Source organism: Scaptodrosophila lebanonensis, unplaced genomic scaffold, assembly GCF_003285725.1.
Source record: "Scaptodrosophila lebanonensis strain 11010-0011.00,11010-0021.00 unplaced genomic scaffold, SlebRS2 tig00000165-arrow-arrow-pilon, whole genome shotgun sequence".
NCBI lineage: Eukaryota > Metazoa > Arthropoda > Insecta > Diptera > Drosophilidae > Scaptodrosophila > Scaptodrosophila lebanonensis.
The window spans coordinates 941,321-959,549 of NW_022060599.1; the positions used below are offsets into that span (position 1 = coordinate 941,321).

At 38.6% G+C, this 18,229-nt stretch overlaps 1 protein-coding gene across 1 annotated transcript in view; it reads left to right on the forward strand.

The window, feature by feature from the left end:
- Window positions 1–15,279: 15,279 nt before the first annotated feature.
- Window positions 15,280–18,229, forward strand: part of LOC115629778 (zwei Ig domain protein zig-8) — a 117,081-nt gene continuing 114,131 nt past the window's right edge. The window contains exon 1 of the mRNA XM_030526333.1: window positions 15,280–15,352. Within this exon, the coding sequence (XP_030382193.1) occupies window positions 15,280–15,352 (73 nt within the window). The remainder of the gene's footprint in view (window positions 15,353–18,229) is intronic.

An 18,229-nucleotide genomic window follows, 5' to 3' on the forward strand; every position in this document is an offset into this window, starting at 1 on the left:
TTGCTGTTTTTCCTTGGCTGCTGCATTTATTTCACTTGATTTTGAACAAAATTTATAAGTTGTGCGGCGCGCCGTTTATTTTGTTTTAATAGCAAAGCAATTTCAAATAAAGACATTCACACGAACGGCTGAGTGCTAGGTTCTGTGTGTGTGTGTGTGTGTGTGTGCGTGAGTATGTGTGTGTGTGTGTGTGAACGCAATTTGCTGCCAAGGCCTGAAAGTATGCTGCACTTTTCCCGGGCAGTTGTTGCTGCAGCTCTTGGTGTTACACTTTCGAAGTGGCAGCAGTTTAGGTGAAATACTTTGGCGCTTTTCATGTAAACTTCTTGCCTGGATGTGTGTGTGTTTTCATTATTTCCAGCTTACCCCGCGCTTTTCTTTTTTGCTTTGTTGGTTCTTTTGTCTCAAATGCAGCAACATTGCTAAAGAACTTGGCACGTGAGCTGCCCCACTCGTTCACTCGTTGGCCCAATAAAGTTGCTTCACATATGGCCAATTATTCGGAAAACAATTTCAATTTTATAAATTTTTTAAAAATAGTTCTCAGTTACTCAAAGCAATAAGAACAACTCTTAAGCAATTTAAGGGGCTGCATATAATGATAGAAGCTTTTTAACTATTATAAGGACAGCAACGAGAAAATATGTATTTGTCATTAATTTTTAATTTAGTCTTATTTTTTTAAAGTGGAGTGTGGTCAGCAATTTACAGATTGATATTGATATTGATATTTAAATAAACAATTTAATAATTTGCTACGCATCCACAATTTACTTTAAATTAATTGATTTTCTTGTAAGACTTTCCAAAGATTATATTATTGTTTGGTCAAAGCATTGCTCTTTTATTTCACTTATAACGGCTTATTATTTCACTTCTTTGTTGTAATATAAAAATACACATTTTTTTCATCTTTGGCAATTTGTTGATTTGTTGTGATATAATTTAAAGAAGAAATTTTTTGTAATCTCCCGATTGTACAGAAAATGCTCCTGATCTTACAATAATATTAAAATGGTCGGCCCTCTATAGTATTTACTGTGTTGTGTACAACTTAGAAACATTTCTTTCTATTCTCTCTAAGTATATGAATAAATGCTAAGATGTAGAAAGTTAAGTAAACTTTTCTGCGCCCACCTGTCGTGCTACATTCGACATTTTTCACATACGAGTATCTACAAATCGAATTACAATTTCTCGCTGCACTAAACAAAACAAAACAAAACAGAACGAATAACTTTTGCTACAATCAATATATTTTTGGCAACACACGCATACACACAGACACACACATACATGTCTACTATATATGTGTTGGAGCAGGTGAAAAAGGTGTGCTGGAGGAGCGCTCCACACATAAAATGAATTCGTCCCCAGGGAGTTGCCTTCTTTTCGACAGCGTCAAATTTGTTTATGGATTCTCACTCGAACGATGGGAAAATAAATACATACACGTTTATACGAGTACATACATATGTATGTTTTGGGTTCATATTGGCGAGCGTCGTCCATAAACTTGGCCTAATGAAATCTGTCTGCGAGCGTGCCAACATATGCTGGCCTAGCAGTGCAAATACAAATACAACAAAATATGTAAATATCATTTAAAATGGTTTTATGTGCCAGGCTTTTAATGAGTTTTGCCGCGCCAAAAATTTCCACCATTGCATATGGCGCACATGATCTTTCTACACTCCCCCCCCCCCCCCCCCAACCACCCAACCCCCCCTTCGAGCAACTTTCGCAACTTTATGTGGACAGTCGGCCATTGCCCGAATGACAAAACTAATATGAAAATGTTGTTTTTCTTTCATTTCAGGAACAGAGACAGAGAAGCGCTAGCTAACGAAAAGCAAACAGAGCATTCGCAGTCAGAGCCCACGATTTCACAAGTCTCGGGTCTCCCAGTCCCACACACACACACACACTATATATGTATATATATATATATATATAGTATACTAAAAAAAAGGTAAGTAAAACAAAATTAACACAAAAGGTAAATTTACCAAAGTTTGCCTAAGCAGCCACACGGCAGATTGTGTGTAGCTGGGGTTGGGGAAAGGGATTGGGTCCTTGACTGCAAGTTGGGAGTGTGGCGAGCAGCCTCAAGCATTCAGCTTTACAGCTACCATGCACTTCAGCTAAGCCACTTAGTTTAGTTAAGCTTGAATGGTAGGGAACGGTAGCAGAATGGTAGAAGATGCAGCAACATCATCAACTCGCTATCTAGTCACTCAACTCGGTTCGACTGTGGTATTGAAGGCGCAATTATGGCCACAAAATTTGAAAGCCTAAATAAAAGAGACATAGAAGACATCGATTGGTCTCGGTTTTGTGAAGTCTGAAAGGCCCTGATGTTGATCAGTGTCAGAGGTCCTTCATATTGTTTCGATTTAAGCAAATGTCGGCTTACGGACGTTTTTAACAGTGGTGACATTTTTCAAGTTTGTATTTAGTCTTATACTGAACGAGTGTGAACAGACTTTTTTAAACATTATCTAACCAATAATCACAAAATGGCTAATTGATTGCTAAATAAAAATGTATTACTACTCAGTTAAGAAAATGCTTTGTAGGTATGATTGAGTAATTGGTAAAGCGATTTTTATGGGTTCTTGTCGCCAAAATAACATGGAAGTTAATGACTTTTTATGCCCTTTGGGTTAATAAATTAATTACTTAGTAGTTACGATCCTTCTATTGTTTTCTAAATTGTTGGGCTTCAAAGCAGACTTTATTAAAAATTTATTTACTGTTGTAGTTTTAAAATTAAGAACTTTCCCAATCAATTATTAATTGCTTAGAACAAAATTCGGTCTTGCTGGTATTAAAAATGTTTATGTGTTTTTTCTTTAGCTTAATACTCAGCATATCATATTATTGGCAGTTTTGCGCAAATATTTGCCGTATCTATCCATAGTGAGACCGTGAGACACTCACGCAGTCATTCCGTCATTCAGTCAGTCAGCCAGTTAGTTCAGCAACTGGACTGCTCGCTTTTGAGATTTAACCGTTTAACGAGCGTAGTGCAACTTTTATGCTCGCTCTTTTACGTCTACTTCTATATTCTGGCGTATTCTTTTTTTTTATATGCTAAGTGAAATTTAATGCTGTGGAAAATTGTAAGATTCCTGTACTAATATTTATTTAAATATTTTTCTGCACACGCCTGGCTCAGCGGAGTGGGAAGAAAAAAGGGCAGCGCTTGTTTGGTTTTTGCGTGGCGGCTCCACTACCTGGCCCCAGTCCCACATTTTATGTCTGTGTGAGCGTGTGTCTGTGTGTATGTGTGTGTGTGTGTGCGCTACTGCGATATGGATATGCCATAATTTTATTTTGAATTTTCTTTGACCGCTTGGCCACCATAACTATCACCATCACCATCGCCATCACCTCACCTCATTTCACTTTATGCTCGACTCGAATCTCTTTGCATTCCAATTTGGATTCGTGTACATTGGAGCTGTGCTTAATCCGATAAACCGAAAGTGCTGCTATATTTCAATGCATAAAATAAATGTCACAAAGCGTGAAATTAATGAACTCATAGAGTACAATATAGCCTCCCGTAAAGTTTTTATGCTTTATTTTAACCCTTTCTACTGTAATGAGGTTTTTCAAATCGGCTCTATAATTTGTTTCATATTGGGTTTTTGTAAATCAATTCAATCGTCATACTGGTATCAGAAAAATATATACGAGTATACATTTTAGTAAACAACTTTTATTCATTTTGCATTATATTTGTGAACAGAAAACAAGAAAGGAATGCTAAAGTCGAGCAGGCTCAACTCTTAAATACCCTGTACCACCCCACAAAAAAGTAATTAAATTAATTAATTAATTTAATTAAATTAATTAACTAAATTAATTTAATTAATTAACTAAATATTAACTAATTAAATATAAAATATTCCATGCATGCATACATACATTTACAATTACATCAGAATCGTGTCTATGCGTGTTTGTGTACTTGTACATATGTATGTATGTGTGCATTGAGCCTGGTTATATGGCTATAACTTTCTTTCCGATCATTCTATCATAATGAGACTTGGTATACGGTTATATAATTACTAACCTAATGTGACTACCAAATTTGCGAGTTCAAAATTCCAAGAATTACGGGAGTTATAGAAAATCGTTAATAGGGGGGGAGTGGGGGGGTGGATCAGAAAAAATGAACAAACTCGTCCTTTCTCGGTCTCAGGAGAATCTGTATACCAAGTTTGGTTATTCTAGCTCTTATACTTTCGGAGATCCTTGCGTTCATACAGACAGACAGACGGACAGACAGACGGACAGACGGACAGACGGACATGGCTATATCGACTCGGCTTGTCATGCTGATCAAGAATATATATACTTTGTGGGGTCTACCAAGCCTCCTTCTGTGTGTTCCATGTGCACTCGCACTAAACTAATATACCCTTGTACCCTTTGGGTACAGGGTATAATTAAAGTGTTGTACAATCTCGATAGCTTAGACACTTGATAGGTCGGACAATGTGTTAATTCGGATATCCGTTTGAAGCTATATCTGATTTAAACACATACATATATTTGTAATGAGCCAAATACCTGATTTTGTTACTTAAAGGAACATTTAAAACTAATGAATTTATTTAATCAATAAAAAAAGGTTAACTCGTATTACTCCGTAATTATCAATATATTCAATATTTTAGGAATATTCGTTATTTACCAAGTTTGGCTGTAATAATGTATATTCGAAGTTTCATATAGATAGATAGCTCTACTTAGGCAAATACGAACTGTTTAAACAACCTTCCGATGCCACTTTAGATTGAATTCGACTTTGAGGTCAAATATTAATCATTGCTCTTATTCACAAACTGAAATTGTTATTTTGGGCCTGCGAGCGCAAAACTAAATTGCCAAACTGATATTACCACAATATTATTACATACTAGTTTCGCATTGTTGCCACGAGGAGGTGGTGCACCGAGGTGTGGTTGCTGCTGCACGCATGAGCCATGAACCCATGAACACGTGTAAAATGCATAAACTGCCTTCCCCGAAATGGCCGAAAGATCGCGTTGCCGGCTCCCGGGCCACATTTGCAAAATTAAACAAATAACACGCGCGTGTGATGGCTTTGGTTCTGGGCCATACACACACATTCTACATCTCTCTATATATATATATATGTATATATATTGTGCAATGTGCAACGTGCTTGGTTGCCGGTATAGCTGTAAGCTGTTAGCTGCTGGCTTTGATTTCATTTGATGACCCCCATATTGGCGTGGATTGGGGCTTGTGGCACATTAGGCGGGGGCTGGGAAAAGAATTGTTTGAGCAAAGCTTAAGGCATTTGGTTGTTATATTAGAGAAAATGTTTGGAAAATTATTGTGAAATTGAATAGTTTCTGAAATTGTACCATATACTTAGTATTTGAGCTAGTTGCAGGTCTAGCAAAACTGCTATTTGCACTTTCAATTAAGTGAGCACAAACACCGTAATAAGATTTGTTTTCTCTTCTGTTTACTGAGTCGAGATATAGACATGGGAGGCATTAAAAAACATTATTGTATAGTTATTTTTGAGGCTTTCTTATCTTTTAAGCGGAAATTAGGACAAATATTTTGTATGTTTATAATAATATTATAATGTAAAGATGTTTTCTTAAATTAATCTGTATTGACAGCCAAATTTATTGATTTATTAAAATAATATTAATATATATTACAATAAAGACTTCCAGCCTTAAACAAAGTTGTAAGCAAAACAGATTACAACAATATATAATGGAGGATTACAAATTATAATTATTTATATTATTTGAACAAAACTTTTTAATAAGGAGTTGTTTTTTTTTTGGGTTTCTATTGCCATTTATAACAGCATCTGCAATTTTCTTGCGTTCCATAGGGTGCGCTGTACTTGAAAGCTAATGGAGCCCTTTTGACATTTTCAGAGAAGCAGTTCCCCTCCCTTCCTGTTGAAAACATGCATATGTCCGTGTACGAATTGAAGAGAATGGCACGTTCATTAATGCTGTGTCCAATACCTCAATACCTGGCCAACCGGCAGTACCTATCCCTCCTTCCGTACATCCCTTTGCCGCATCGTTTGAGCCAGAAGTATACGCATATTACGTATACGCGCTGTGTGCGGCGGCAATCATGCCAAAAATTCGTTATACGCGCACCATTGAGGCTGACAAGGAGGAGGCCAGTACTCGCACTCGTCCTCATATACTCCTATATAGTATGTGATATGATGCTCTTTAGATGAGCATTTTTGGGCAAAATGCTTTTGATTGTTGCTGGCCCTGGTAGTTATTTATATTTGTATTGACTGCATTTTTGGTTTATGTGTGTGGATGGATCGGGATGCGTGTGGACTGGGCTTGGTGGTGGAGGTGCTTCTGCTTGTGCTTGTGCTTGTCCTGCTGGGATGATGGGATGATGGGATGGTGGGCGGTCCTTTTGGTGGCTGTTGGTCTGGAGGCTCACTTTTGTGTTGGCTGTCGGGTTCGGTGCTCGTTTCTGGCATTTTGCAAATGCCAATTGCATTTTACACTGCATTTCTTATTGTTGTTGTTGTTGTTGTTATTATTATTGTTGTTGTTGTTGGTGGTGGTGCTGCTGGTGCTGGTGTTGGTGTTGCCATTGTTGTTGCCTTCTTGTGCATTTTCATTTTAGTTTATATCGTTCAACATTTCAGCTGCCAAATTGTTGTTGTTGCTGGTGTTGTTGTTATTGTTGTGCATTTTGCCAAATTGGTTACCAAGCGCGTCGCACCGCATGCAAATTCGATGGCCACAAAAATAACAACAACAACAAGAACAGCACGTAATGCAACGGTTTTTTTGTTTGTTTTTGGCTTTACTGCCCACAGCAACAAAACTGCGTCAAATGTGCGGCCGATGTTGTTATTATTGTTGTAATCGTGATTGCTTTAGTTGTTGTTGCGATTGTTGCGATTGCAAAGTTGTTTTTGCAATTGCTGTTGTTGGCATAATGTTTATTTTGTATGTGTTTTAAAATATTGTGATTTTCGCTTGTGTCTGATCGTCCCTTTGCAACGCGTTTGTTCCTTTCTTATGAAATCGTTTTCATCAGGGCTGTATAGCTTTCAGACATAGATAGATAGATAGATAGATAGATAGATAGATAGATAGATAGATAGATAGATAGATAGATAGATAGATAGATAGATAGAACGCAGCAGTATGGCTCGAATTTTCTTTAAATAAAATCATTGCTCTCAAGAGTAGGGAGCTTTAGGTATGTAGGTTCTAATCATCTCAATCATCTCACCTCATTTCATTTTTTTTTTTTTTTATTTTATTTAGTAATTACATATATACATATTGGTCCTGGTGAAAAAATGAATTAAACGTGTTAATACGTAACAAAAGTTGGCCATAAAACATTAGTTATACATTTTAGATGTTTTTCAAATTTAAAAGAAAAATTAATTAAACGTGTTAATACGTAACAAAAGTTGGCCATAAAACATTAGTTATACATTTTAGATGTTTTTCAAATTTAAAAGAGGGGAATATTGTTGTTCTCTATTTCCTATTTTTTGGTCGCCTTTTAAAATTGAAGATAGTTTTCCTGGATTGTAGTGTTTCGAAATCGTTTTTCATTTGTGAAAATCGACGGAAATTTGTTGCCACCAGGCTATGAGTGGGGTTGTCTGAGTTGACATTTTTTATTTAGTATTATTTGTTTTCCTTCTCCCTTGAAAATGTTGGGAATCTATATGGGATCCGATTGGTTGTTATTGGATTTATATATATATTTATTACTCGGGAACTTACAATATTTGCTTTCTTCAATACATAATACTTTTTACTTTTTTAAGAACTTTTTTTTTCATAATTCTGGCTTGCTTTGAAGCAGGTTTTAGACAAGTATGTGAAATATGTAAGCACATAAAGTTGTTTTATTTATTGAGCTGCAAATTGAATGTATCCCTCGTTTTGACACATCATAAGCATGGGCGGGTCATCATTCGATGGCCCACTGACTGACAAAGCCAGTCAGTCACATACTCGCAATCATGCTTTTCCTCTTTAGCAGCCACCCTCAACAATCTCGTCCTTGTTGTCACCCTTTTGGCCATTGCCTTTGCCCACTTGGACACTCTGTGCTTGTTTGTTTGCCACTTGTATGTCATTGCATTGCATTGCATTTCATTGCATTGCAGTCCATTTCCCGTTTCCTGTTTCGCTTCTGCCGCCTGCCACTGACGTCGTTCGCAAGACACGCGCCAGTCCCAAATCAACTTGTTCTTTACCGGAAGTGTGCACTTGCACACGTGCTCCGTCTGTCTGTCTGTCTATATATCTGTATCTGTACATACACGTATCTGTCTCTGTCTGTGTGTGTGTGTATGTGTGTGTGTGTGTCTGTCTGTGTCTCCTCTCTCTTATGGCAATTAGCAGGCGTCAGTAGTTGGCTGTGCACGGGCCCGTGTATAAACTTCAATTGCATGCCATAATTTGTATTAATAATACGCATACGCCATGTGACCGCAAACTGGCGCAGCTACGAAACTGTCACTGCTCCAGCCACTCTGTCGCCCTGCCACCCTGCCACCCAGCCACTCAGCCACCCTGCCGCCCCTATTACTGCTGCAGCCACTCCCCAAGCTAATGTGTCCAAGTAAATGGCATGGGAGCTGCTGCTTGCACCTGGACGACGTCGGCAATTTGTGCCCAAGGCAGCAGTTTCAATTTATTAGCAGAAATCACACGCATTCTGACCTGCTTTATTAATTTGTGTGTAGGCCAATGACATGTTGGGCATGCGGGGAATGCTGGCCAGCGGCAAGATGCCATAAGAGGCGGAATATTTGGTCAAATAGCAGCTCTCGAGCCACACACACCTTCAAGCGCACTTGTCACGTGTCAGCGTTTAGTAATTAAGAAATTAATCGAAATCGTGGCTGAATAGAAGCTCAAAATATCTCAACATTTCTTTAAATTCAGGCAAGTCTGCTTGTAATCTTTAATTTGTCTAATGTGTATCTTTCCATAAAGTCGCTTTTAAGCTATAAGTTAATAGAAAAGGTTAAGGTATGCTAGAATCTTTAATAGGTCTCTGATTCTAAATTTCAAATAACTTTGCTTTATCAACAAAAACTCTGTATGACACACCAATACTTGCACAATACCAAGAAAAAGTTATATGTAATTGCGTTTGTGTTCTATCTGTACTTGTATTAAAGCCAGTCTATAATCCCGAACTACTGCCAACTTTAATCAGCTGTGAAGAACCTCTATTAGCTGTTATATTTTCCACTTTTTATCGGGCTTTACTTTATAAATAATACAAGTAAAACTGTTTTTCGATCATCTTTCAAAACGTCTAAAAAACATTGCGATAAAAATATGCATGCGAGTATTTAAAAAAAGAATTAAAATTTTTTCATTTGGAGCGCGAATCGTACAATATACGAGTATATCTAAATAACGAGATTGTGTGCGATTGTGTTCAAGATAGAAAAGGAGTGCTACAAACCGCAGCGAATGGAAAAAGTCAAATGGATGGATATGCCACGGAGTGTGTGGGAAAGCGGCCAGTTGTGGTATCAGCACCGGCACCGGCTCTGGCACCGGCTCTGGCATCGGCACCGGCAATGGCAATGGCATCAACATTGGTGCTGTCGATGGGATGCGGGCGTACGAAATGACAAACATTTCAATTAAATTCCAATTTGAATAAATTCCTAGCTGGGCAAAACAAACGAAGCGAACGACAATGCTGATGTTGGTTGGTGGCGGACTGAAGAAGGGGGCGGGGCAGTAGAGCGAAAGGAATGTAACAAGCAGAAAATTACATCAGCCGCCGTCAAACTAGAATTAAATGCCGAAAATGAAGCTGCCGAGCAGAACAGAAAAACGAGATGCGGAAGAGACAGAGCGCGAGAGAAAGAGAAAAAACAAACACAAAAAAAAAATAAATCAGCGACAAGGAAATGAACGTGAAGGCAAGGCAGGACAAGAAGTGGGTCTCGGAATGGGGAGCGTAACGACAACGCACGAACATCAGAAACTAATTAAGAGAATTGCAATTGTGAGGCAACGCAGTCAAGAGGCGGGGCACATAATGAGCAATGACCACGGCCATGGAGTCGCCAATGCAGCGTCCATCCGAAAATTCTGCACCTACATACAACTATACACCACTCTATGACTAGCTCTATGGGCGAGAGAGCGCAACGTGAGTGATCTTCGTGAGCAAGTTGTAATATATATGGAATATTAAATAAGATTATATGCTTCACAGAAACTTTTCAAACGAGAGCAATTTCGATTTCCATAGGTGCTTATGTCCATTAAATAATAATTTGATAATAATTCGGACTCTGCTATACATGCTCGTATGCTCGTATATAGCCACTCACTCAATCATCGTGAGCAAGTTGTAATATATGTATATAGATACTTAAAAATCTTATAGATATTTAACAATCTTCTCAAACAAGACCAATTTGAATCCAATTTCCACATGCACCTCTGCACCTTGGATAGTAATTTTGACTGCACAAAAGCTTTCCGAAAATCTATTCAATTTTGATGCTGTATAAAAAGGAAGACGAGTGCCTTCGTCACGCGACCATCTCTAGAGCTTTAATGCAGCATTCAGGCGCTCGCCTTGAATCGGCCAATTTTAGCTTTGACTTTGGCACATCGCGCATCGCGTGCTAAGCAAACCGAACGAAGTGCCAAACCAAAACACAATAAAAACGTGGAGAAGGAGACCACGAATGGAAAAAGTGAAAGGCGCACAACCACTGGACATGGTGCGGCACAGTGCGGCGCGGCGCGGCGCGGCACGGCTGGGCGGCCATTGGGCCACCACAGGAGTCAGCAGCCAGGAACTAGCTGAGCATAACCAGCGGCCCAGTTCGGAGCCCGCAATGAAATTGTAATTTTATACAAATCGCCAGAGTCGCTCGCTGCGGCTTCCCCGCCACACAGTGGCCATCATACGTGCCTGCCGTGCCAGTCGCGCTGAAGCACAGTGGGCTCGAGTCGCAGAAATTCAGAACTGCAATTAATTTTGCCTTTGAATAAAAGTGCTTTCTTAGGCCTTTCAATTTCATATCAATTTAAAAATATTATTATATAATATAATATTATAATTTTATAATATTTGCAATTGCGAATCATTCGAATTTGTTTGCCTTATTTATGAGTGTATTCAGAAATAATTGCAATTCATGTTGGCTTCCTAACTTTTTGCAAAATTTGATTATAATTGCCTTTTTGACAATACGTTCTGTTTTATTGTTGATAGCTTGCTTTTTTTAATTTACAAGTATATTAAATATTTCACTTTGCAACGATATTGCCAGCTTTACAGGCATTTCATTTGCTCCACTGTAGATCAGATGAAGCCGCCGTGTGCCTGACAAGGCTACTAGTTCGGCATCTTGGCACGTGACAAACGAATCAAGTGCTGCTGCTTTTTATTCCCCCTCTCTGCGCTTCTCACCGCACGCTGCTGCTGCTGCTGTTGCTGCTGCTGCTGATGACCACAATTTGTAGTCATTGAGTGTGCCGTTGCCGCCATTTTCTTGAGCACCCCCTCCCCCTCCAGCCAATGATGGGGCCGCCAATGCTGATGCTGATGCCGATGCTGATGCTGATGCTGGCACATTTAAACAGAGATTCGCCCAATGGCAACGAGCCACTTGTGTTGTTCACTTAAATAGTTGCAAGTTAATTAAGTTAAAATATGGCCTCGTTGCACTCCAAACACAAACACACACACACACACACACACACACACACTGACTCACAAATACACACACACTCACATGCGGGCGCACACTCGTCGGCACACTCGAGTGTGTCTATTAAATGAAAGTGCACAACTTGAAAGACAAACTCGAGGCTGTGATGAGCTTGTTGCCGCAATGGGCCCAATGTCCTTGCCGTTGACTAATAGCCAAGTTGTATTTAAACATGCCACGTACAGTAGGCGGGCGGCAACAGCAACAGAAACAGCAACAGAAACGGATTTGATTGCTCGCTTTCTTCCTCCCAACAACTCTACGAGCTCTTCATGCCGATGTGTCTGTGTATATATACAGGGTGCGCCACTTTGTCATTAGTGAACCGATTGACTTGAGTAGACCAGTGTTGAAAACCTCAGTTCAAGATTCAATTGTACAGAACCAAATTAAATAAAAATATCTCATGCTTGAAAATCGGTTGTTTATTTTCAAAGATATTCAATGTTTACATACCGACATAAAAGATGGCGCACCCTGTATATATATATATATACTCGTATGTGTGTGTGCGTATAAACTTAAGCAGCTCTCTTGTAAGTTTTGCTTTAAGTTTTTTGCATCGGATTAAGTTGAGAAATCATAGGCCTGACAACTTTTGTCTATCAACTGGCACTCACTCAACTTTTTGAAGGGGCGGAGATTGGAAATATATATATCTGTATACATGTACATAAGTATACAAATATAAGTAGCAGGCCAAGAGCAACTTTAATCACCTACCTAATGTTATCACTTGAATTTTGTCATTAAATTAGTTTCATACAATTTTGAAACGAAAACAAACTGATATATCTGGCTCAACTAAATGGTTGCTTACCAATATTCTTGTATGCAAAATACTCATTGTTAAGATCTAAAGATCTGAAAATTTTTGGAAAGCAATGCTCTAAAGCAATACTCTATAGCACACATAAATATATAAATGAGTGTAAACGAGGGAGGGGGATTATCAATATTCTTCAGTGCAATAATTATTTCATTTTTTTTATAAAGTTCTTCACTGAAAAATGGGCGCATCTATCACAGATGAATGATTTGGAGCAACCAAGATCCTTCTTGGCTTATAGAAGTTTAGAAAATGTAAATGATTTTGTTAATGTACCACAGCTTAAATTTTCTCCTAGCTTTGTTTTGAGAATCGCCAAGAGTGGACTTTTTGTTCGCATACTTATACACAGCGAGAATTTGATTGTTACTTCTTAGCTGGAGATAATTGATATGAAAAGAAGAGTGCTGATGTGTTTATGAGCCTCATCTGAAGAGAAAATTTGTCCAAAAATATACATTTAAAAAATACACATAGCCTCCTCCTTTTTTGAAGTCAGTTCAAATATTAACAAACATAACAAAGGCTATAGCTGTTGCTCTTTTGAAAGTGATTTAATCATATATCGAGAGCTTAAGATTCTCACATTGCAGCTCCGCTGGATATGTTAGGAATTATTTAATTTACAATGTAAAAGTGTAAGATTCTCACTCGGACTTAATTGTTTATTATTTTGTACAGCAGCTTGAAAAATAGCACAGAAACAAAATGAGGACAAAGAAGCCCCCTATTTTTTTATCAATATATAAGATGGGTTATATTTTCGATGTGGGAAAATAGCTGAAGTAGGAAGGAGATGGTTAAAGAACAAGTGAAAGTTTCAAAGTTTGTTTCAGTTTCACTCTAGTTTTAAAAGAGGTTGCTCTTTAGACCACTCCCTCAATACACCTGAGTGCCTTCTATTTTTCATCCGATAGGCGACGCCCTTTTATGTATAGTATCAGTCGTACTCTCGATTTGCATGCAGGTGGTGGCAGATGGCAGATGGCGGATTATAACAGTGAAGGCAACCTTCAATTCCGCCCACTCTGACCCAGTAATGAGCCATTGGGAAAATTCCGCATATGCCATTGAGCAGCCATCGAGCCGGCTGTGCTGTGCTGAGCTGACTGAGCTCGCGCTTAGAGTCGACCACGCGTAATTGTTGTTTCTAATTAGTTTTTAATACATTTGCAATAAGCATATGGAATTTGAATTATTACGCTAAGGCCCACGGTGCATACGAGTAGATGGAGGTTATGCGAGCGCCGACAGCCGCTGGCATCGACGGCTAATTAGCATCTGAGTTTCAACTGAATTTTATTTTTAATAGCAAGTAGACTTTTCCCCCACTGCTTTTGTGATTAGGCCACGTTCCGGCTTCAGCATTATGCTGGAAGTTTGTCAATCACATTTGCCAAAGTGGTGGTCCACCCTTCTAGATCCAAAATTTTGTAGAATATGTATGTATAATATAAATTATCTTCTGCAACCAGTTTAGTATAAACTGCTTGTTAAATGTTTATGTTTTTTCAGTCATTTTTTCCGCATATATAGTTATTCATTTGCTGCTTCTTATTTTATTTCTTTTACAAGTATTTCAAAGAATAACTGTCGTTTGTTCTTGTTATTCAGTTGGCCTTAATCTCGTTTTCCCATTTCCTGCTTGCATTTTTCAGAGCGATTTTTAAAGCTTTTTCGCCATGAAATAGGAGAGGAGAGTCCAAAATGCAGCTCTCTGGCTCCAGTGGCTTGGTGTGTACGTTGATGAAGGAATGAATAAGTCAGTCGGTGGACCAGGACGAGCACTTTATATATGCATCTACTATGTTTGCGTATCAAGACTTTGACAAAGCTAATGACTTGGAAAGAATATCATTTCTCTGAGTGTCATGCTCTTGGCACATCCTTGACTTCCATCGACCATCTAGTTACCTTGATCTCTGGCACGTTGCGAAGACGATTGCCAGTTGCCAAAGTTCTTGATACTTGTGTTTATTTACTAAATATTCCTGGCTGTGGTGGTGGTGGTGGTGGTGGTGGGGTGGGGCTTCCCAGGGAGCTGCCTGAGCTGTTGCTACAAGTTAATGTTAATTGTTGTTGACTACTTACTTGGAGGAGGGTCAGAGTTAAAGATGCGCACGTGCCTTATTATTTCACTGTCTATGTGTATACTTAGACTACATATATTCTATATATAAATGCATATGCCTTTAGGTGTGTGTGTGTGTGTGTGTGTGTGTGTGTAGGCAGCTATTTACGGTCCTCATTGATTTCGACGCGGCTCACAAATTTCGGCCTGCTTTATTGGCCGCACTTAAAAGCGTACATAGTTGGCAGTTTTGTTCTTGCTGCCGCTGTTGGTCGACCATAAAAATAAATACGACTATTTTTACGGTGCCTACAACTGATAAAAACACGACAGGCAACAATAATAATAACAACAACGAGAAGAAGAATAGCAGCATAGCTGCTGCGGTTAGCAGTTTTCATGCTGCCTGAATCGCAGATTCCAACTCAGGCCCAGCCTCAGCTCCAGCCTCTGTGACCATGACCACCGTCGTCATGTTGTCGTCGCGTTCTCCAATCCTCCCGCCACCACATTAGTATCTTGTACCTTCCCCTCCTCCTTCGCCCACTCCACCTCCCACAGCTTCTGCTCATCCTGTGATGGCATCGCATGACGGCCATTTGTCTGCTCGCCGAGAGCTGGGACGACGACGATGACGACGACTACGGCGAAGACAAACGAAGTGCCTGACAGACAGCAAAATCATTGAAATGTCACTCGCTCTGTCACTTTGGCCGCGTCCTTGCCACGTTTTCAATTTGAGGTAGCTGCCTGGATCCTTAGCTGCCACGCTGCCTAGCTGCCATAGAGCCTGGCTCGCAAGTCACTTAATGTCAGTTAATTACCCAAGCACAGAACTGCTCAGCGCCCAGTGCTCGGATTATTATGTTATGATTTCGATTTTCCACGAAATTCGTATGCACAATTTCACCGCGAAAATGACAAAACTTTCGCAGGCATAAGTACGAGTCCTTACGAGCATAGTTGTAGAGACACACAAACATATATACATACATCATAACAAACAAATGCGATGATGATGATGATGACGAGTAGACCGTTGCGCATTCAATCAACTTTACAAATACATACTGCTTGTATATTAGTCAGTAGAGCAAAGTCGTGATATTTGAATGTGAAGGAAGTGGAAGTCGCAAAAAGGGTTTCTAGTGACTCGCAAACTTTTGAAGCAAGCCAGCACGGTCTCATTACCTCATTTATAAATATCTTAAGCGCTGCTCTCAATCTCTGGCAAGCGACGAAACATGCCAGCAATTCTTGGCGCCACTTCCACCGAAATAACTTGGAAAAGTTAATAGCGAAAGATGTTGAATGAACGAATGAATGAATGAATGAATGGTTGAATGGATGTTGAAAACAATTTTGCCGCATTTTAGTTTATTTTCCTAATGATTTTAAGCTTTTATTTTCACCACGCATTTATTATGATACTATAATTTATTATAGAATGCAAAAAGGGACGCTTTGAAAGTATGGTTTGGTGCTTTCAAAAGTGAAAGTTATTGATTTGTTTGACTCTATTTTGTGATAGTATTTGTGCCAAGGTTGGGCCAAAGCAGAACTTTGCATTCACTGACAAAATACGAAGGATAAAATAAACAAACATATTTTACTAATTTCCAATCTACGAATTTTAAATATTCATTAAATTTAAAAAAGAAACAGATGCAGCCAAATTATTGTAGAATTCTAAAACACACATACTATTAATTATCGAATATCTGTCCAACGTGTGTAATTTGTTGAGCTCTTAAATCTGAAAGGTATTGTTTGGCACACACATTACCATAAAAACTAAATTATTGTTGTTTAATGTTATTAAATCATGTTTTTTGAATATTTATTGCTTATTATTTTTAGAGCTAGAGCTGGAGATAGGAATTTAATTGATACTCACACTCAATTATAAGTAGATCGGCGATATTCTATTGCAAATAATTAGCCAGAAATGTTCAGCGACAATTCTCGCCCCTTCCCCTCCCCTGCGCAGCCCATTTGTTAAATATGTACGAGTGTTTTTTTAAGTGCTGCCCGCAAAACTGATTTCACGGAACGGATGGCAAAAAGCGCACTTTGGACGGCACAAATAAAATGTAACGAAAATATTGTTGCTCGTCACTCATTTAATTTAAAACCCAAACTCACCGAAAGTCGCGTGTTGTGCAGTTTTTTAATTGAAATTGCAGACAACACTCCCCACCATTGGCATGGGCATCGTGGCAACTGCGACTAACCGACATCAGAAAAAGCAGCAACAGCAGCAGCAACAGCAGCAGTATCACCAACATCATCATCATCATCATCATCATTATCATCATCATCTATCATATATCGCGTATCGGTTTATGTAGGCCATTTTATTTTTATATACACCATAAAGCATATAGTATGTATATATTTTTTGTTTGGCAAATTTTGCGCCTTAATTAAATTGCATGTGAAACGTGGCGCCTGCGGCTCGACAAAAATGTTGCTAGTTAAAATAACAAAAAGAGGCAGCTGACGTTTATTGTTCGTTGTATGAGTTGGGGAAGGGGAAGGGGATAGGGATGGCGATTGGGATGGAGATATGGGGGTGGGGAGAATGGATGAGTGGGGTGTCGATTGAATTTAAATTCACTTGTCATGACCCAAAACCAAACGAAACGAAACGAAACAAAACCAAACCACACCAAACCTAAGCTAGTACTCGTATAGTGAATGGAATTGCTGCAGAAATTCAAAAATGTTCGTGCACGCATCGAAGCGTTTGCGGTTGAGTTTTGAGTTTCCTGCCTTGGCTCCTTGCATACTGCCAGTTGCTACAGTTATCAGCTCAGAATCCACAATATAAGGAAATACCAGCAACATGCACTTTTCCACATATAGTACATACAAGTATACGAGTACTATACACTCGTAGAAAAAATCTAGTTATAGGCTAGGGAATCGGAGTATATTTCTCATCAAAATAAATGAAAAAACTGCAGATCCCTGATAAGTGGAGAGAGATCATTTTGAGGTAATTTTATTCTAATTATAGTATAAATTCTATTACAACGATTTGGCTCATTCTTTCCTATAGGAAAGCCTTTAATACAGGAGTGATGTACTTAGTTACTTCTTCTTTTGATTAAACGCCTTGCTTTCTCCATACATTTTACCTTTAATCCGACTTAAAGAAAATGAAAATAGTGAGCTAGTCATTTAATAAAATAAAATTGAAAACAAAGATGCAGTTTTAGACAACTCCTCTTATAACTAGAAAAAATTGCAATCAATCTTAATATGGGAAGCTGTCTACAAATATTCTCTTTAAGATTTAAGAACAAAACAAACATTGAATAATGAGCTGAGAAAATAAAGGAATAAGGGAAACGTTTGACAAATATTTCTTAGTTCAGAAACACTCCAAGTTGACGAAACTTGATTAACGAATGGAGTGGGAAACAAATTGTTCCTTTACGAGTTGATTTACTTTTTAATAAATCCGAAGTACTAACTAGTGAGTATTGAATTGAATTAACATCATATTCATGACAGACTTCTAATATTCGAA